This window comes from Dipodomys spectabilis, unplaced genomic scaffold (genome assembly GCF_019054845.1).
Source record: "Dipodomys spectabilis isolate Male_0828 unplaced genomic scaffold, ASM1905484v1 ptg000092l, whole genome shotgun sequence".
NCBI classification, from domain to species: Eukaryota; Metazoa; Chordata; class Mammalia; order Rodentia; family Heteromyidae; genus Dipodomys; species Dipodomys spectabilis.
The window spans coordinates 5,173,951-5,194,257 of NW_024870769.1; the positions used below are offsets into that span (position 1 = coordinate 5,173,951).

The window sequence follows — 20,307 nt, forward strand, 5'->3', positions numbered from 1 at the left end:
AGGGCCCGGCTGCCTTTGTTTCTGAAGAACCTACAATCCGCCGCCACCGCGCCCTCGCTACCCTCGGCAGCAGCTGGGAACCAGGCAGCCCAGCGGGCCCGCCGCACAACACGTCCAGAACCGCCGCCGCCGCCAGCAACCCAGACCTTCTTCCTGATTCATCTGACTCTCAGGCGAGCCGCCTGGCCAGGCCTCTCGTCAGAGTCGATGGCCTGCCGCGGCCTACTCTGCCAGCTAGTCTCCCTGCTGTATTTCTTCAGGGGGGAAAAAAGCCCTTCTCAACACGGATATTAATCAGAATAAAAATTTTATTTTTTTGTTTTTTGTTTTTTTAGAATGTGAGCAGCAAGGAATGTAAAACTCTCAAAACAAATCTAGCATTTACAGATTGCTTTTTCATTTTTGCCGGATGTGACAAACCTAAACCACTGTTTTCAAATGCTGGATCCTCTCTGGTTTTATTGCATCATTACCGTTTTCATAAAGGAATTATACTTCCCTTTCAAATAAATGTTTATATGTACGCCAATACACCATTGAACAAAAGGCCCAAGAAACCTTCTGAACAATCAGGGTACAGAATTTCTTTAATATAAATACGAACGGATGGGGATAAATAATATTTAAAACTTAGACTATTCAATGCTTGCAAAAAAAATATAAATAAATCTGACTGTTCACCAGCATACACACACGGAGAGACGTACACTTAGTCACCCTAGCACAGGGAACCCCTGTTTCAAAGCGCCTTTGATTTTTTTTCTCGCTCGTTACAAGAAGTGCAATTTCAAAAACTAAAAATTAAAAAAAAAAAGTAATCGCTTCCCCTCGGGAGCCATAACGTACGAACAAATTCACATTGGAAACTCGACTAGAAAATTTGTTCATATACCCTGTTTCTGATCAAAGAAGTGGAGAACTCAAAGGATTCCGGGCCAGAGGCCCAACAAGGGGCGGGATGAGATAAATATCGCTACTGTTACTGACAGCCATTACAGCAACCAAGATTGCTACGTCACATAAACTATAAAAACACATTAGAAAGCGAACAAAACAGGAAAGGGGACCAGAGGCAAGAGAAAAAGGGGAAGGCGGGGGGGGGGGGGGGGAAGAACCTAAAACAAAACAAAAACCAAAGGAGAAAGGTGGGGTGGGGGACTCTCGTGGCACGCAGCCTCAGCCCACCATCACAGGTGGGTGAGCTTGGGCGCTTCCTGAATTCTTCCCTGAGAAGGATGGTGGGCGGTAAGGTCCGTGTAGGTAGGGTGTGGCTCCCCGGGCCCTGGCCCGTGGTGGTGGCCGCTGCCCAGCGGCCCAGTGCCCCCATAGTCCATGGCGGCCGAAGTGGCGTGGGGGAGGTGAGTTAGGCCAAAGAGTGCAGGCCGGGAGTTGCTCACGGGCTCCACATAGCTGCCCCCCACGAAGACGGGGCTTCCCTGTAAGTGCGGAGTCCCATAGCTGCCATTGCCCTGCAGGCCATGAGCGTGCGGGTCATAGTCAGGGTTGCCCCCTGCGCCCGCCCCCGCGTAGCGCTTCTGTGGGGGCGGTGGGGGCGCGCAGCTGGGCAGGGGCGCTGGGTAGGAGGCTGGAGGGAGCCCGTAGGCGCCTTGTGGGGGCTTGGAGAAGGGCGGAGGCGACTGGGGCTCGTAAGGGACGCTGTTGACCAACGAATGCATAGAGTTCAGGTAGCCTCCGGCGGCGCCAGGCGGCACGGGGCTACGACTTGGGGACTGGCCCCCCGATGACGTTAGCATGCCCTTGCCCTTCTGATCCTTCTTGTATTTCATGCGCCGGTTCTGGAACCAGATCTTGATCTGGCGTTCGGTGAGGTTCAGTAGGTTGGCCATCTCCACCCGGCGCGGCCGGCACAGGTAGCGATTGAAGTGGAACTCCTTCTCCAGCTCCACTAGCTGCGCGCTCGTGTAGGCCGTGCGCGCGCGCTTAGAAGAAGCCTGCCCAGGCGGGCTCTTGTCACCAGCACAGCTCTCGCCTGGCAGGACAGAGAGAGCAAGATTGGCGTCAGGGGCTGCCTATGGCCCCGCCCAGCTCCTGACCCAGCCCCTTCTTTCTTCTGGGCCCCAAGATCCCTTAATTGTCCGGGCTCAAAGAAGAGTAGGAGTTACCTACTTGTTCTCTGTCTGATAGGAGAATAAACAAACAAACAAATAAATGTAGGTAGCCAGGCCTACTTCTCCAAGGGGAAAAGGACAGAATGGCAGAATTCCAGTTTGCCTTCCTGATTGGTGTTTTCTTTCTATAGTTTTTAGCTATCTGACTCATTTGCTGGCTTTTTAGGCCTAGCAAACAGTAAGCTTCCTGTAGGCAGCTCTCATCACCATCTTCATCCCCTTCACAGTACCTGAAATATGGCACACCTGCCTAACATACTCAAACATCCTTTCCCTTCCTCCCTGTCTGGCTTAAGACTAGGCAGTAAGATCAACTTGTCATTGTGGTGTGTGTGTGTGTGTGTGTGTGTGTGTGTGTGTGTGTGTGTGTGTGTGTGTGTGTGTGTGTCTGTGTCTGTGTTCTGATACTGGGCTTGAACTCAAGGCCTCATGTTCTTCCTTGGATTTTTTTTTTCTTCACAAAACTGGTGCCCTATCACTTGAGCCATACCTCCATTTCCAGCTTATTGCTAGTTTATTGGAGGTAAGAGTCTCATGGACTTTTGTGTGTGTGCTCCTCCTGGAGCTTGAATTCAGGGACCGGGGTATTGTCCCTAAGGGTTTTGTTGTTGTTGTTGTTGTTGTTTTGGTTGTTTTTTTTACTCAAGGGCAGCACTCTACCATTTGAGTCACAGATACACCTCTGGCTTTTTTTGGTAGTTTATTGAGAATAAAAGTCTTACACTGTTTCCTGCCCAGGTTGGTTTTGAACTGTGATCCTCAAATCTTAGTCTCTTTGAGTAGATAGGATTATGGGTCTAAGTCACTGGTGCCTAGCTCATAAGATTTCTCTGATATGGGCTGGGAAGGTGGCTCAGTGGTAGAGCGCTTGCCTTGCATGCCTGAGGCCCTGGATTCAATTCCTCAGCACTACATAAGCAAAAAGAAAAAAGCCGGAAGTGGCACTGTGGCTCAAGTGGTAGAGCGGTAGAGCGCTAGCCTTGATCTGAAGAGCTGAGGGACAGTGCCCAGGCCCAGAGTTCAGGCCCCACCACCGGACCCAAAAAAAAAAAAAAAAAGATTTCTCTGATAGGATTGGCTTTGAACTGTAGTCTTCAGATCTCAGCCTCCTCAATAGTAAGGATTATAGGCATGAGCCATCACTGCCTGAAAACTGACTACTTTTTTTTTTCCTTTGGTCAGTTGTGGGGCTTGAACCTGGGCCTGGGCACTGTCCCTGAGCTCTTCAGCTTAAGGCTAGCACTCTACCACCTGAGCCACAGCGCCACTTCTGGTTTTCTGGTGGTTAATTGGAGATGAGAGTCCCACTGATTTTCCTGCCTGGGCTGGCTTTGAACTGGGATCCTCAGATCTCAGCCTCCTGAGTAGCAAGGATTATAGGCATGGGCCACTGATTCTCGGCAACTGACCACTTTTTAAATCTACTTAGAGCATATGAGCAGTGAAAACTCAAAACTGGAAGGTTTTCTTTGTCCTAGAGATCCCCTTGAACCTACACAAATCTGGGGAGGTTCAGGTCACAAAGTGACCTACTCATTAGAGCTCTTCATGCCATCTGGCAGACTATGTTCAGTTTGCCTACCACTCTTTTTTCCCTCTTGTCCATCTTGGACTTCCAAATCATTCATGGCTCTAGAGGTCACAGATGCTCCAGATCAGAGAACTGGCAACTGGAGAAGGCAGAGGCAAAGTTTACCAAGATGCTAGAAAGCCCAAGGCCTGAGGCCTTTCCTCAACTGGAGTCCAGTTCCAAAAGGCTCATGTGGTTCCCATTACAATGACAAACTAAATCCCTTCCCCCAGGAGATTCCCTAGCTGCCCTCCTTGTGCTAAGTCTGAGCAAAGCCTTCCCAGAGGTAAGGCAGCCACTCCATCTGCTGGAGCAAAAATTGGCTCTGATTAGAGACAAAGAATTGATTCTGACTTGGAGAATGTTTAGGCTTGCATTTATTCTGCCACATTTCTATATAAGAAGCATGTCAGTGTTTCATTAGAATAAAGGAGCTGTGCTAAAAAGAGACAGTAGCACTCTGGATGGTTCTTCCTACAGCTCAGAACTCTTAAGAGTGGAACAGAAAGGGGCAGCTTCACTGGGGTTCCATTCGCTCTTGGAAAGATCCAGACTCCCATTGGATCTCTGGGGTTTCCTGTTCACTGAGGTCTTCTCACATCCTTAAGTTGGAAAGATTCTGGACACCTTTTGGTGGGAGGGGCAGGGAAGATAAGAACAATGAATTTCTGGAAATGTTCCAGTGGCCCCAGACTGTGCTGGCTATGGCTGGGAGTGGTTTGGGGCCCTGAAACCAGGCCAGAGGGCCCTCTTTTAGAAGGTGCCTTTTTACCTGAGCTGGAGCCGCTGGTTTTCTGCTTTGTGTTTTGCCTTGATTCTTTCATCCAGGGGAAGATTTGTTTGGCCACGGTAGGAGAGTTGAGCAGGGGGCTCTTTGCAGCGCTGGCAGGGGTGGGGTTGCTGCTGGCATTCTGACTAGGGGAGACAGAAGAAGGGGGAGGTGGGGCTGCAGGGGTGGGCGCAGGGGGCTGCGGTGGGGGCTGGGGCGGCTGTGGGGCTGGAGGTGCAGCCTGGGGTGGAGGTGGGGGCAGGGGCGGATCTCCCAGGCCTGGGGGTTGGCTAGGAGGAACGCTCAGGGTGCGGAGACACGCTTCACTCAGCTCGTGGGCCTTGGGGTGGCCCCCAACGGTGGCCGGCGACTGGAGAGAGCAAGCAGGTCGGTGATACTCGCCATCTGCGCCCAGACCCGCGGACGCCGCATACGGCTGCTGATTGGCGTTATAAGCGAACCCATTGGCTGCCTGATAGGGGTAGCCACCGTAGATCGCCGAGTTGTCGTAGTAGGTAGCTTTTTGCATCGCGTTGTTTCACGATCTTGATCGCACACTCTGACAGGGGCTTGACACCCGTGAGGGCGCACATTGGCACGCCCCCCGCGGTCACGTGACGCTCCGCCGCCAATGGCCGCCCCGAGCAGACCTGGGGGGGGGGGGGAGAAGTGCAGCGCGGTGAGGGCTCCGCGCAAATCCATCTTACTCTCAATAGCTAAGTGACATGAAAGCCATAAAAGAAAAAGTGGTCAGCAATATTTAGCAGCACGACTTGGCCCCGGGCGTGGGGAGCCGCGCTATAAAAAGCTGCTGGAATTTACTGGCAGCTACAAATATTTGCTTAACTTGCGTCTGGAGTTGGGGGATTTTTTTCCGGGGAGAGAAGAGAATGAGTGAGGGCTGGAAGCCGAGCCTCTGGAGCCCCAGGTCCAAAAGGAGAAAGGCTTTGTGCACTAAGAAGAACAAGGATGGAATCCTTCTTTTCCAGGGAAGAAGAAATGTGATGCCCTTGGCATCATGCAGAGTGCTCAAGACTCTCCCCTCTGCCAATCTTGAGGAGCTGGCAAAAGGGCCAAGGAGAGCTTGGGTCGCCATTTCTTTTCTCCAGTCTCCACTTTAGGATTCACTCTTGCCAAAAGAGCCTTGAAATAAGGTGACTTCCCACCCATTCCTCTCACCCTTTGAGCTTCTTGCCATCAAAAGAGGCTTATACAATTTTATTTTTAGGCAACTACTCCGTATCAGACCATGATGGATTTTTAGAAGTTGGGCTTGTTAGGCAGCTGACCTGCCTCTGTTTAGATATAGGACCAACCTCCTCCAAATGAGCCCCTTGTGGCTAAGAAGGGAGAAGAAAAAACTTTGAGAAGAACACAGTGTGTATGCACATGCACACACATGCTCACATGCACACACATGTATGTATACTGGGGAAGGGATCAGCAACAGCACTCCATCCAGCAATTCACAACTCAAATTCTGGATAGCTCTTTATTCTTCTCCTCTCTCTATTTCTCGGACACTTCCAAGTAAGCCACCTCCCCCTCCTCTTTACTCCAGTTACAGAAGGTTCCCAGACTTTCCTGTCTTGGACTTTCTGAGGTGCTGTTATTCAGAGCAACTATCAAATTCTACCTGTTAAAACATGATGGATTAGTGAAAAAAAAAAAACCCACCAGGAACCTGAAAAACCAGCGTTCATCTCCATGACCACGGCTTGAACTCTCCTTCCAACTTAACGATAATAGGTTCTGTCTTAGAAACTGCTGTGTAATTTGATGTATGGGGGTCATTTGGCTCCGGACAAGGCATGGAAGCACAAGCCATAAAATCTTGCCAGAGTTCCCTGATCTTTGTGTACTGTTGTTGTTGATATTTGTTACTTAGCCTATTTCCCTACTCAGAAACATCAAGGAAAGGATAATGCTGAAAATCTAAAGGGCCATTGAATACCTTTTCAACTCTCTTATTTATAAAAAGCAGTTTGCAAAGTAAAATCGATGCTTTCTTTTTGTTTTCAACCTCTGCATGTTAACTTCTAGTTATCAGCAAGGAAAGTTCAATGCAAGTTTCACATATTCGGGGGGGGGGCACATATACACACACAGAATCGGTTCCTCTTTTAAATTGTAATGACACATTCATGAAGCACAGGCTTTACACTTCCTGTCCCAACTATGTATACTGAATTTCAGACCTATTCAAGTTTTCCAGAAATAGCAGATGTTAACTAGAAAAAATGTAATAAGCATCTACCAATGGATGATTATAATTCTGTTATTAATAATGGATTCCTTTAGGTTTGTTATTAAACCAACAATCTGACCAGCATCTGGAAAACAGGCACAATTAATTTTCCAGAACCTCAATTAAAAATTACAGCATCCCTTATCTGGAGTTATTGTGATGACCATGAGCCCTGGAGTATTGTTTCTCATTTAGAAAGAGATAGGAAGCTACAGATGCTACAATGGAGAGTAAACAGGGAGTAAAATTAAATGTGAATTGCAATTTAATGTCTAGGTTTCCTCTTATTTCACTCAAAGCAATCTCTATTACATTTAGCAGTGTTAATGTCTGCCATTATATTTTTTGATACTAGGCTTGTGCAAAATAAAATATCAGGTAAGGAAATTACTCTAGATACTTGAACAGCAAGATATTAGATAAAACAAAATTAAGTTAATTTTGAACATGCAATCCCTCTGGTAACTTACTAATACATTGTCATGGGCAACACTGGCCTGCTGCTTACTTAAGCTTTTCTCTTTTTTTAATTATCAAGTTGTACGCTGTCTTGTAAAATACCAAAAATACCTTTAGAAATTAAAAAAACATATGACAGGCCCCATAAACTTAAGATATAAAGTCAACTTTGAAACCCAACCAAAGTCCTTTCTATTGTTTGAGGTTGGCAGACAATCACCTTGCATCTCACACAATTCCCCCACAACCCAGTCCCCAAAGTTTGCAACCTAGTAAAGAAGTTGGACATTTGCCAGCCGGGAAACTTTGCTTTGAACCCCCAAGCTAGGGCTGAGGATGGAGGAAGATTCCTCCACGAAGATCTATTTCTGGACAATAACCCCCAGGTGCAGGAGCTACAAGAGAGTTGAGGAGGGTAAATTGAGAACAGGAAGCAAGCCCCATTGTCTCTGGGTAAGGTATGCCCAAATTTCACCTTGTTCCTCCAGACTCTTCTTCCTCTTTCCACTCCCTCCCTTGCCTTAGCCTGTCCTCACGCGTGGTTCGCCCCAACCACCGAGGAAGGACCCCGGTGTCCCCGGCCCACTCCTCCCCCTGTCCAGACCCAGAAAAGTTGAGGCAGGTCGCAGGGAGCCGGAGAGTGGGGGCGGGGATGGGAAAACGGCCTGAACTCGAAGTGTAAGGGTATCAGTCACTGCCGGGAAGGAAGCTCGGGCTTGTGAACTCTTCTTGAACCGAGATTTAAGTCTGCAGCCATAAATCACCGAGACGTAAACTCCGCCATTCAGCGCTGAGAGCGGCCGGTTGCGGCCCTGCTTACCTTAACTTCTGACGAGCGCCGCAAGCGCAGGCTCCGGCTGCGGCCCCCGGCCCGGCTCGGCGGCCCGGCCGGGTCCCCTCGGTGCGGGATGGGCACCGACCCTCAGCATCAGCCGAGACGGCGGGCGGGCGGGAGACCCGAGGCCCGGACGCGCCGCCGCGCTGAGCGTGGTCGCCTTGCTGCTCCGACACGGCTCGCCCTGGGCGGACTGGGGCGGCTTGGACCCCCCCTCCCACCCACCCCACCCACCCACCCACCCTTCCCCCACACCCCCGCCCCCTGCCCTTCCCGAGGGCAGCAGCCGCAGCCCGGAGATAAGCGCTGGCGCGGCGCGGGGCTCTGCCGGGGCTAGTGGCACCGACTTGGGTATGTTTCTTATGAATATTACAAGCGGAGCAGCGTTTGGTCGAGGGGTGCGGTGGGGGTGCTGGGCGGGCCGGAGGGGAGACCGGAGCGGCTAGGGGAGCGCGGACCGGAGTGGGGGATGGGGCGGAGGGGAGCGGCGGAGCGGGAGCCAGGGAGGGAGCTCCTAGGCGGCGGGAGGAGGGGAGCCTCCCCCACCCCCAACGCCCTCCCTCTCCTGGTTCCTGGGCGTCACTAAGGTCCAGGAAAATTATGCTAATGAGGACAAACGGCGCTCACAAAGGGGATCTCGGGCCGGGCTCTATTTCTTAGGGATCCGTTTAAGAAACAACTCAACCCCTCTGCCCTGGACATTTCCATTTTCCGGGCAAGGAAAAAGAGAACTAGAAATGGAGTTCTCCAGACTTCGGACAGTTTACTTCACCTGCAGCTCCCAATCCAGGCACCCCAGAAGCCAACCTTTGAGGTGTGAGAGTAGTTCCCTTCTCCAAAGACCTTCACAAGAGCCAAAGAGAGCTAGCTTTGGTTACATTATTAGACAGAAACTGCTGACCTCCTGGCAGCCAGGAGAGAAGTGTCCTGGGTGGGTGGGGAGTGCATGCGCACGCACACACGCGCACATTTCCCCAGGAGTGAAATGGGCTTCTCTGAGTTCTGACACACACACACACACACACACACACACACGGTGCATGAAAACCTGGTTCCCAGTCTTCTGATGTGCCCAGGACACAGCACCAGACAGGCAGCTCACCTAACAGAAAAGCTAGATAAAACCTTGACTTCCCCTAGCACAAGCAGACACTCACGAGTCCCACTGCGTGTGGTGCTTTGCCCTTTCTGGAAGGAAGGATTGCCACAACTTAGATGTTTTCCCTCCCATAGCCTCCCTCTGCACCCTAGGTTCTTCTGAAGCAAACTGCTTGGTGGATGTCGCAAAAAGAGTGAAATGGAGCTTGTGTGCAAGGCTGAGGCGTCAACGGCGAGGCCTTCTCAAAGGAGGGTGTTAAAAATATAAGTAGTATGTTTAAACCATCGGGGAGCCAAAGTGTCACCTTAGAGCAAAACTAAAGCCAGGGAGAAAGGGAGAAATCAAAAAGCACTGGGGCCAGGATGGCCTCATGCATACCAATAGTTTTTGTCATTTATGGCTGGGTAAGATTTATGACTCGGCGCCCCAAAGCTGTAAACAGAGCACAAAACAGCAAACACTTGCTCCTTATGGCATATTGCAGCCACACAACTTGAAAGGGGGAGCTGGCGCGTAGGAGGCGAGAACCCGCCGCAAAAAAATCCCCTCTGCAGCCTTTTCTCTTCAAACCCGCGGGTCGCGGGTCGGATGTGGCATTTGAAGAAAGAAGGCGTGGGTCAATAATCAACCCGCACTTTCTCCAAACTGCTGACGCTACTCTCACCGCCTTCTCAGCTCCACCAGCTGCCGGGAAGGCCAGCTCTCCGTGAGAATCTGTCCCAGGAGGGACAGTTTGGGCCCTGGGAGTCTGAGGGCGCCCAAGTCTTGGTGCGCTCGCTCTGCTTTCCGGGACCGAACTCCAAGACCGAGTGGATTGAGCCCCACAGACCCCAAGGACTGCGCTTAAGGAGCTGAAGATCCGGAGAGCAAGCTCTGCTCACACAGGGGCCTCCAATCAGCCCCGACTAGGTGGCTTTGGGCCTGAGGACCTCAGCCTCCAGCAGGCAGAAGAAAAGGAATTCTGACTTCAAGACTAAGGTCTGGCGTTCTGGCACGCAGATTCGGTCTGGCACGCCGATTGCGGGTACCCGGGCCTTCTGGCTCTCCGCTGAAATCCAAAGGACTGGCTTTGGAGTAAGGACAGGCGAAATGATTTTTTAAGAGTACTTTATAATGGTGGAAGGATTTTGTTGGTTTTTTTTTTTTGGTTTTTAAGAGAAACAAGGCTTTCTGCTTTTAGAAATTACCCACTGCCACGGTGACCTTTCTAGGCAAATCCCACCGCAGTTTACCCGGCTCCTCCAAACCCATCAAGCTTTTCTTTGCTAAGAAGTATCCCTTGGCTCCTCCAACTTCCCCAGCTCCCCATGGGTCCCAGCCTCTAATCCCGGGGGAACTAGAAGAAACCTTTAATAGAAGAATACTAACAGCAGTGAAGGTGCTGTGTTTCTATTCCACCATTCAAGAGGGTATCTCCCTGCACAGCCCAGCCCGGGAGGAAGGTGAAGATTTTTTGTGGCCAGAGAGGACACAAAATCCCAGAATGTGGAGAGAATTACTGAGGAAATATACTTGCCGGTGAGGGTAAACCTGACATTTTGAGGATAGAAAGGGACTAGCCCTTATAATAACCAATAGTTCAGCTAAAATTGAGTGGATTTAGCTTTCCTGGGAAGGGAAGAAAACAAAACCCGCTCTCTATAAAGCCTCTATTGGCTTCTTCTTACTGTGCATGCTTTTAACCAGTCCATCGCTAGATATTTATTCTGCTTGCTGGCGCTGAAGTGACAATAAAAAGATGCCTCTAACAAACCTCTATTCCCTTTCTCATTCTTTCTAGTGAAACTATATTATTTATGAGTGTTTAACTGGGTCAAAAATGCGCCAGAACTGGGTCATAAATCATATGAAATGCTGACAAGTAATTGAACAGCAATTAAAGCTTACATTTTATTTCTAAGAGGTGTTTTAGAGCACTTGAAACAGCCTCAGTTAAACATGGTTACCACTGAAGTTGGCAAGGGGGAGAGCAGAGTGGCCCTTCTGGGGAAGCAGATCCCAATCCAGTGAGGGAAGTTTGCAGTTTGCTCTTTTTTTTTTTTTAAGTAAAGAAAGTGTAAAGGATTTTTTTTAAAGCCAAAGGGGCAAATTGATTTTTAGAAACTCATAGGCATTCATCCTTGGTAGAGGGAGCAGAGGGAAGAAAAATTATTCCACCTTTCAAAGAGTTCCCACTGTTCCCAGGAGTGCAGGATCCCCAAAGCCCAATTAGCCCCAGATTTCCCAGTATGTTGGAAGCCCACAATTTAACTCTCATTCTCCTCCATCCTGGCTATGGCTCCATTCCTGGAGCACCAGAACCAGAGCAATGTCTACCTCGCCTTCCCGAGCTCTCTTGACTCCATGCTTCCCTCCAAAGCAGGGCTCACCAACCAGTTCTTGAACTCTCCAAACTGGCCTGGGGAAGTACAACTGAGCACACTAATGGAGCCCAAACCCATCGCCAGGCTCCCTTTTGAATATAAGCATATGAATATGAGAATAAGCCAGTCTCCAGGTGACCTGTGCTCTCTGCCCAAGCTTCTCTTAGGTCTGAGCAGCCCTTCTCATTTCTCCCAAGGCAGAAGGTGCTCAGAGAAACAATGGCTCACTCTCTGGGGGTGGATCCTTGAGTCTGGCATGTGGGAAAAACAGTGCCCGCAACGCAGCACGAAACAAAGTAGCTGGAAGCATCATCAATAAAATGGCAGCGCATCTGCACATTTCCCCCATCGATTTTCCTCTTCCATCTGTGAGGCTGCCAGGGTCAGCCCTAGCCCTTCATCCTGTTCCGCAAACACCACCCACCCAGGAGAGATTCCCCTTCTCAGCCTCCAGCCCTTCCCTAAGATCTCTACCGGGCCACCTAGCCTCTAGTGCCAGAGCTTCAGGACTGTCGGTCCCTCTGCCCCTGGCTCAGCTCCTGGGACTTCAGCCCTTCCCGCAGCAGTGAACAAAGCCACCCCATCTCTGGGGACTCACAGGCCCATCTAGTAGCTCCCCCCCACAAGTGAACTCTCCTTTATAACCCCCAACACTTTCCAGGGAATTAAACTTTGAATCCAAGGCACTACTAGGAATCATTCAAATGGTTTCGGTTCTAAAAGAGAAACAAAGGAAGAGAGACTGAGGGTCCTGTCCGCGATCCAGGGTCTCCTCGCCTGACCTTTGTCTTTCATAGCCATAACTCACTCTTAGGTATGAACAATCAGCGGAAATACCTTAAAATAAATTCCATCCTCCTGGTGTGGCTTCGAGTCCCATCGGCTAGCTTGCCCAGAACCGCTCCATGAGCGCTGAAAACTGCAACCGCTGGAAGAGCACTCTCCGGAGAAGGAGAAGGAGGAGGTGGGTGTGTGGGGGTGGGGGAGAAAGCTCTCACTCTGTAGAGAATCTAGAAAACGTAATCACAGGCAAAGACTGCCTGGGTCTCCGCTCCAAACGCCACAATAATGTGCTGTATTATGTGCTCACGTGGTCATACGTCAACTTAAATCCTTTTATTTGAAATAGGGAACCATGAAGGAACTAGTTTTCCAAGCAGAACATTCTGCTTTGGAGGAGGGGAAGTGTGTGTGCAGGGGGTGGGGGGACCTTGACCAGTAGCCAGTAAGAGTTCTGTCTTAATAGCAGGACTCTTGGGGGCCACCTCCCCCCATGCATACCATACACACAGGCTGCTTATCTCACATTTCTTTGCACACATTACTATAGCAATCCTGTCTGTATTCTTAGAGTTCACTTAACTTTCCTTAGGGCTTCCCACGCACCAACAAGCTGAATCCAGCACACCCAGGCTCCACAGTCTCCTCTGTCCCACAGGCCAGTATATCAAAAGGCAAAAGCAAAGCCCAGAAATGATTTGGCCTGGTCAGAGGACTTGTTCATGGACTGCAAATGCTAACATCCATATCATAGGACCCAGCTATGGAAAAAACCAAAAGCTTTATTATTACCGGATAAAACATTAAAACTTCTAATTCAACATCAGTTGGTCTTGTTTAGTGAGAGCCCACAGGAAAGATGTTTTTAATATAAATATATAGATTTTTGCAAAATCCAAAAAGACCTAACATCCTAGCCAAAATAGTAATAATGCATTTCCCTAGTACATAGCTGAGTGATGCATGAAATTATAGGCTTCTAAAGATTAAAACACAAGGGGAAATTATGTAATTGTCTATATAAGAGAGAAGGAAAGTATCAACCTTATTGGTGTCTCCTGATAATCTACCAGTCAATTTGAGATTCCCTCTGTATACCCTCCCCTAAGACAACTCTGTGTTTACCAGCAGAATTAAATCAATTCTGCTCAGAAAGAGACTTATCTGTCCTCCAACTCTTTACCTCTACTTTTGCCTTCTGCTTGTTGACAAGAGTCCTTTATTTCAGTATTTCACTCTTTCATGAGTTATCCAAAAAGTTCCTTTTTTCTGGTCTTAGATTCTAGACTTTGCTCTGAAGCCCATAAGCAACTCATGCTATATTCTTCTGCTTCTTGAGAGTAAGACATCAGCTGGCTATGTCTGAATGTGAAGACTCACTTGTGGTAGCTTCAGTAGGCTGTGGAGGAATCTTCTCCTCTCCTCCTCCCTAAAAGGAGGAGTTGGAGTCTGAAGAGAATGCAAGGTTCTAAGTAAGAGGCCTGGTTATAGGGTAGGTATGTCCAAATCAGAAGAGCAATAAAAGGGGGGATTTAATTGCTTGAGAATAAGCCCTGGCCTAAGTTGGTAGCACTCTTCCTATAAGTCTGTCTGAGGTGTACCTGGGAAAGGCCTCTATGTGAACTTGCCCAGCTCTGACCTAAGACACTGGTAAGTGAGGGTCCAAAGTGGAACCCTGCCTGTGTCATGCTTGGAAGATGGGAAAAAGCCCAAAGACTGATTTCCAAGCTACATTCTCTTGACCCCCAAGGAGTCATCCTCTCATTTTTCTGATCTTTACCCCTTGTATTCTCCTAACATTCACATCTAGCTCTCTAGATGTCCTAGAAAAGGACCTGGAAGAGTTGCCCACACTCCCTTCTCACCAGGGAGGGAGTTTCCGCAGCTCTCTTCAGAACTCCTAGTATAATTTGGAGCAAACTTAAAACTCTTGAGAACGTAAGTCAATGGTTGAAATCATTTGTACTGCTTCAGAGATATGCAAGGCCCAGAGGCATTTCATCTCTTCTGAGGAGCCCCAGGCAGGCTAACATCCCACTGCATGCTCCAATAGCTGTTTAACAATTAACATTCAAGACTTAGGATGGTGTGTTTGGTAGGATGAGAAGGGGGAAAATCTGAGGAAGTCCAAAGGAGATTTAACTTTTAAGCTGAAAATACTTCATCTTAGAGTAGCCTACCCAGAGACCCAGCAGCTGAGATTCCTCCTTCACCACTCTAAATTCCACCTTCCGGAAGCAAAGCTATAAGCCTTTTAAAACCACAGACACCAAAAACACCAGCCCCTCCACATTTACCCCCACCAGCCTCTAACTTGGCCAAGGCTGGAAACCACCAGAGCCCAAAGAGGGGAATTTACCTTGGAAGGAACAAGGGACCAAGGAGACAGGCCTTTAGCCAATATTTGCAAAGTTGTTGGCAGATTAGATATATCTGTCCTCAAACACTGCAATCTGACTTCTTAATCAAAACTACACTTAACATTTTTGTTAGTTCTGGTAGTTTTTCTGCTCAGCATCAGGTAAGCCTCTCAGTCCATTCTCATTCTCTCTCTCTTTCTCCCCTTCCCTCCCTCCCTCTCTCCCTCTTTCTCTGTTTAATAGATCATTATTTAGAGATATTCCCTGTGGGTACTTCTGCAGTAGAAATGGGCTCCAAGTTCTCTAGACACATGTGGATGTGTATACCATGCTATACACATGGCTCCAAAGTCCTGTAGCTGTTTATATCTGCAATTGTTCTGTTCTACTGTTTGCAGAGATGCAAATCATGTATACCTTCTTGAGGCTCTTAAGTAGTAAACTACTGAATGTTTCATCTCTATTTGCTATAAACAGACATACAGTAGCTGAAAAAGTCACCTGGTTACTATTACTGTTTACTTTTTGTCTGATGATATAATATCTGAAATATCCTTCCAGCCTTTATAGCACCACTGAAGAGCATGCTGACTTAATTAACAATCTGATATCTATCTAAGGGACAAGGTTTAGTGAAGATTGGACCTAAGAAATAGAAAATAAAGTCTCAAAACTTTGCTAAACAAAGTAATTCCCCAAAGAACAAAGAAAACTCATTCCTACATACCAGCTTCTGAAAGCTAATTCCAGCAGCCCCTCCCCCAAATAAGCATGTAATTTATGGATCTTTTACAAGGTAATAAACCAGAGTAATTACCTCTCTGCATCCCAAACTAAGAGAACAAATTAACCACAACTTGAAAAGAAATTTTAAGTTTTCCCTTGTTCCAAATAGGAAACGAAAACATTGAGACCTAGAAGACTTGAGCTTTTCCTGGAGGAAAAACCATGGATGAGCCCAGAAGAGAGATTGGAAAGGACCCGCTGCCTATGAAGGGCTTCCACACCCAAAAGACAGCAATTCCTCCCATGCCAAGAAAATGCAAAAGAATCGGAGGAAATGCAAAGCGGTGAGACGCGTTTCTTCAACTGAGAGCTGGGCTAATTTCTGAACCCACAGCCTTCTCAATAACCCCAGCAGACCAGAGCAGCAGCCCACGCAGCAGCAGGAGCAGCTGCCGTGCCTGCAGTGGCCTCTACTTGTCCAGTGCTACTCAGGTCGGTGCTTTGGTTTGTTTGGGGCTTGATGGCAGAAACAAACACATCCCCTCTGGCACCCCACATTCCATCTTGGGCTTCTGCAACTGCTTCTCCAGCCTACAGCTAGCTTTGGGGTAGATTGACTCTTTGTCTGCTTGAAGCCCTGCATTGCCTCCATGAGGCTCGCCACTGAAAAGAATCAGCTCAGAAACTCTTTGGAAGTTAAATATTGACCAGAAGCTCTTTCAACCCACTGTGGTTGCCTGGAGCTGGGGAGAGTAAACTCCTCCCCACTGCCCCACGCGGTGTCCCACATCCCCACAAGAGTTTTGGCACAGCACCTACCTCCAAAGATGTTTAAATCGGAACCAGCACCAGGGAAGGTCTCCAACTCCAGGCGCTCAAGGGGCCATCTTTTCCGGTGTCCTGGCGCTCTGTAGACAAATAAACAGCAGAAGGTGAAGGAAGGGAGTTGGAAGAGCAGAGTTGGAATTGTGGCCTGCTCAGGCGCCAAGGTGGCCCTGGGGGTGACGGGGACACGGAAGGAGTCCTCAGGGCACTGGTCCATGTGACACACTTATAACTCAAAATGTTCCAGTCTACAAATGGCCTGAAGATGGTGATTTATTTTTGTAAAATAAATACATACTCCATCTCCGCATCTACTCTCTCCTTTTTCTTTCTTTTTTTTGGGGGGTGGGGTGGGGAAGGAGGGAGGTAGACGAAGGATGAAGATAAGGTGGAAGAGGGTTTGCTGCTGGTGAGGATTCCGCTGGGAGAGCTCCTCAGACACCCCAACTTGGGACTGTGAATGCATGCTTTATTTTCTTTTGCTAACAAAGGGAAGCCTTGTCTGGAAGCATTCAATCACGGGAAACCTCACTAATAGCGTTCATTTCTGTTGGCGCGAAATCAGACCCGGGTTCAGTCCACAGAACGGAGCAGTCTTGGGAGGTTTTGTACTTTGGTTCATTCAAACACTAAGCAAGTCACTTCGGGTGGACCAGCAGGCTAGCGCAATGCCTGGTCCCCCAGAACAGGCTCAACTACTGCTGCTGGAAACTGGGCAGAGTCAGGTTCCTGGACAACACTCATCAGAAGGCCTCCTTCTGCCCTGCCTTGCTGCAGTGGCCATAAACCCACACCCCATCCCAATTCTTCTGCAATCTCATACCTCACAATATTTGCCATCTGCACTTGCCCTCAAACCAATAAATCATCATGGGGTCCCCAGTCAGCTTTCTGGGGGCAGGACATGCTGCTGAAGGATCTGAGAATCTTTCCCCAGTGAGCACTGGGCCCTAGCTTGGTTGTGCTATGACTGTACAAGAAAGGTGCCCTTTCCTGCTACACTTCTAACCTTGAACCTATTCTTCCCACACCTAGACCTAGGTAACCCCCAACCTGCTGTCTGGCCTGAGCCCATATAATCCTGCCCATCACTCAGGGAAGTCCTACCGCATTTCTGAGTCCCCTAACTCCTGGCTTGGGAGCCTCCTAGCATGCTGAACAAGTGGCAACAAACCGGCAGTTATCTTCTTCCACAACAGACCCATAGCCTTTACCCTCCACTCAGCCTTTGGAACTCAGAAACACACTGGGCCCCTATTCAAACTAATCCTCTTATATCCTCTAGGGGAGTGCCCCTTGGCCTTGGGTCTCTTGGCCAGACCCTAAGAAGGGTGGGGCATAGTCATCTTGCACTTTGCTCCTCAATTTCTCCCCGGAAAGATTTGCTTTGCTACCATCCACTACCACCATCACCCCATTGGAAGCTTAGGAGTACTGTAATTATTATGGTTATTATTATTGCTGCTATTTCCTTATCCCCAAGTCTAGTATTCACGGCTGCTGTTTCCCATAAATCCTTCAGACTAATGAGTCACAGAGAGTTGGTGCCCAGGTCTCTGCAATGGCCGCGGCTGCTGCTGTGGCCTCTCTCCGCGTTTTTTGGCGTCCGCGGCTTTCTCGCTCTCCCATCTTGGGTGATTTATGAACGCCGGGAAAAATGAACAAAGCCGAGCGCCCGTCCTGTGGTATCTCTGCAGCCTTCCCCAGCGTGAATCAGAACATTACCAATTGTCTGTGCATCCTTCCCACTTCATCACCAAAGCCAGGATGTGACCACAAAAAAAACCCAAGCCCAAACTCACGTTTCCCCCGGTGCAGCTTGTGCGTGCTCCCCGGACACCCAGAAACCCTGCGGGAAGAGCCCCAGGACCCTGCACGGGCCAGCCAGCTTGGTTCTCCCAGCCAAAGGGCTCTTTTCTGCCTTCCGGAAGAAGTTAAAAGCCTGATGGTGTGCGTGTTTAAAAATCAAATAGGAAGTTGGAGTCTCACTTCTGAGAGATTCATTCCTAGTGAGGCCCTGCTGACTCCATCCGTTCCTGACAATCTGCATTAATTATTTAATGAGTCATGTGACCTCGAAGATCACAATTTCAATATCTCCCCTGAACAGGCATTACACCGTTATCAGAAGCAACCAGGGTCCTTGTTTGAGTTTTTTGTTCCCCAGGCCTAGAGAACCTATTCACCCTTGACCTGATGGGACAAGTATCCACCATGGAAATACCGGGACCAGCACAACAGGATTAGTCATTCTGGGCTATCAGCACTGTGGACAGTGGAGAGGCATCTCTTAAGCATCCTGGTTCCGATCACTTCCTGAGCACAGTGGTTGGCCCACCTGTCTGAATGCCAAGATTAGAGTAGTTCAGGTTACATAATCTCCCAGGGCAGCATTGACAATTAACAGGTAAAACCCACCCTTCTTCCAGGCTACACACACCTGTGGCCCAGCACATCAACTACAAGCTTAGATGTCTGTTTCTATTTCTGAAGAGTATCTTCTGCAGAAAGTAGATGCCCACATGTTTACCCCCAAAGGTAAAGGGTGAAATAAAATAAAATGCTCTACCCAACCTACAAGCCAACTAGCCCAAGGAACATTTTGGGGGAGAGTCATTTAGCTGCCTCAGTTTTCTTATCTGTTGGCTGGGAAAACTAAACCAAAATGTCCTCCATGTCTCTTTCTCCTTGAATAATCTTTCAATCTAGGACTGTCTTTCAGCTCCAGGAATTGATTCTAAAGAGAATGGAGCTGGTAGTGGTGGTGGGGGAGAGGGGTTGAGCAGGTAGCTCTTCATGAGTTTAGAGCCTTCAAAAGAAATGTTAGACTCCCAAGCCAGAAATTGCAGACTAAAACATCCATGATAGCCCGAGCCACTTCACTAATACTATCTAGGAGACAGAACAGGTATCACTTCTTCCTCTTCCTATTGTTTCCAGCTCATAACTCTCAGTGGTGCCAAACAGTATTCTTGAACCCCGGTTTGGTAATAATATAGAGGAGTACCAGGAGTAGCAGATATGAAAAGTGAGCCTGAGTTCTTCACTTCAGGACCGTGCCCTGGAATGCAGAGACCAAAGTATCAAGGATGGCTTTTTGTCTGCACAGAAGCCACTCATTTTGATAGGAGTCCCTAGGTTTTGTTTGCTACATTTATTTTCCATTTCATTCATTCAAAAGGGCGATTGTGTTTCCATGTTGGCACCATTAGAAGGAAAGCAGCTATGAGAAGAGCAGTGGAGTTCAGGAAGCTCAGGGGAACAGGGGGACCCAGGTGAAGATGGTAACACACACCCCATAGGGAGCAGAGTAAGAGTGAAGGACATGGGGTGCTCTGGAAAAGCTGAGTATAAGGCAGAGACTCTGTGCAGAGGGCCTATCCTAATATATCTAGGTAATCTTCCCCAGAGCTCCATCCTGGGTATTAAGTACTCTACTATGCCTGTCACAGTTGAATTCCTGCTGTAATAAAACACCGGGTATATCGTAGATTTCAGCAAAACTAGGAAAGAAAGCCTGCAAAGTGCCATTTTTCTTCAAGGGGGAGAGTGTTAAGTACTTAATTCAAACTGTGACCATTAAAGTGTCTCCTATCCGATTTAAGTTGATTTCAGATGTTGACAAAACTTTTATCTCCCGAGTCATGCACAGCTTGGCTCTGTGACTAAAGGAGGATGAGTGTGTATTGAAGGGAGGGAGGAGGAAGAGGGAGGGAACGGGAGCGTATGTATAAGGGTCACTTTAGTAGAATTATGGTGCTTACACAAAATACTGTCTTTAAAGGTCAAGGGTTTGAGGGGCTAGTAGCGTTTGCTTAAAAAAGAAAAACAATTAATGAGATAGAAAATTTGTCCTTTCAGTGAACTCTTATGGTTGCCCTAGCAAAGGGCAGACAATGCACAATTTTGGAGCACAAAGTGAGATTTTTCTAAGCTGTTAGAGAAAGCTTCCTTAAAGGCCAAATCTGAAACAGACAAAAACCCACTGTGAAGAAATGACATAATTATCTGAGCATTTTGAGGGTTTTTCAATAACTTAATAATTGATACAAAAAACACTATTTTGTCCTGAAATGTCAAGAAAGAATGATCTCAACCCACTCTCTTCCTTTTCTGGCCAGACAAGTGAAAGACATCCTCTTTA

The 20,307-nt window shown here is 48.3% G+C and overlaps 1 protein-coding gene across 2 annotated transcripts in view; it reads right to left on the reverse strand.

The window, feature by feature from the left end:
• Positions 1-288: 288 nt before the first annotated feature.
• Positions 289-20,307, reverse strand: part of Hoxa3 (homeobox A3) — a 33,417-nt gene continuing 13,398 nt past the window's right edge. Inside the window, exons 3-5 of one of the 2 annotated variants that reach the window (XM_042685037.1) lie at positions 16,158-16,246; positions 4,472-5,118; positions 289-1,990 (exon numbers count right to left, since the gene is read on the reverse strand). In XM_042685037.1, the coding sequence (XP_042540971.1) occupies positions 1,188-1,990; positions 4,472-4,997 (1,329 nt within the window). In that variant the 5' untranslated portion in view covers positions 4,998-5,118; positions 16,158-16,246 and the 3' untranslated portion in view covers positions 289-1,187. Of the gene's footprint in view, positions 1,991-4,471; positions 5,119-15,730; positions 15,769-16,157; positions 16,247-20,307 lie in introns of those variants that run through there. The other variant, XM_042685038.1, reaches the window with a different exon arrangement.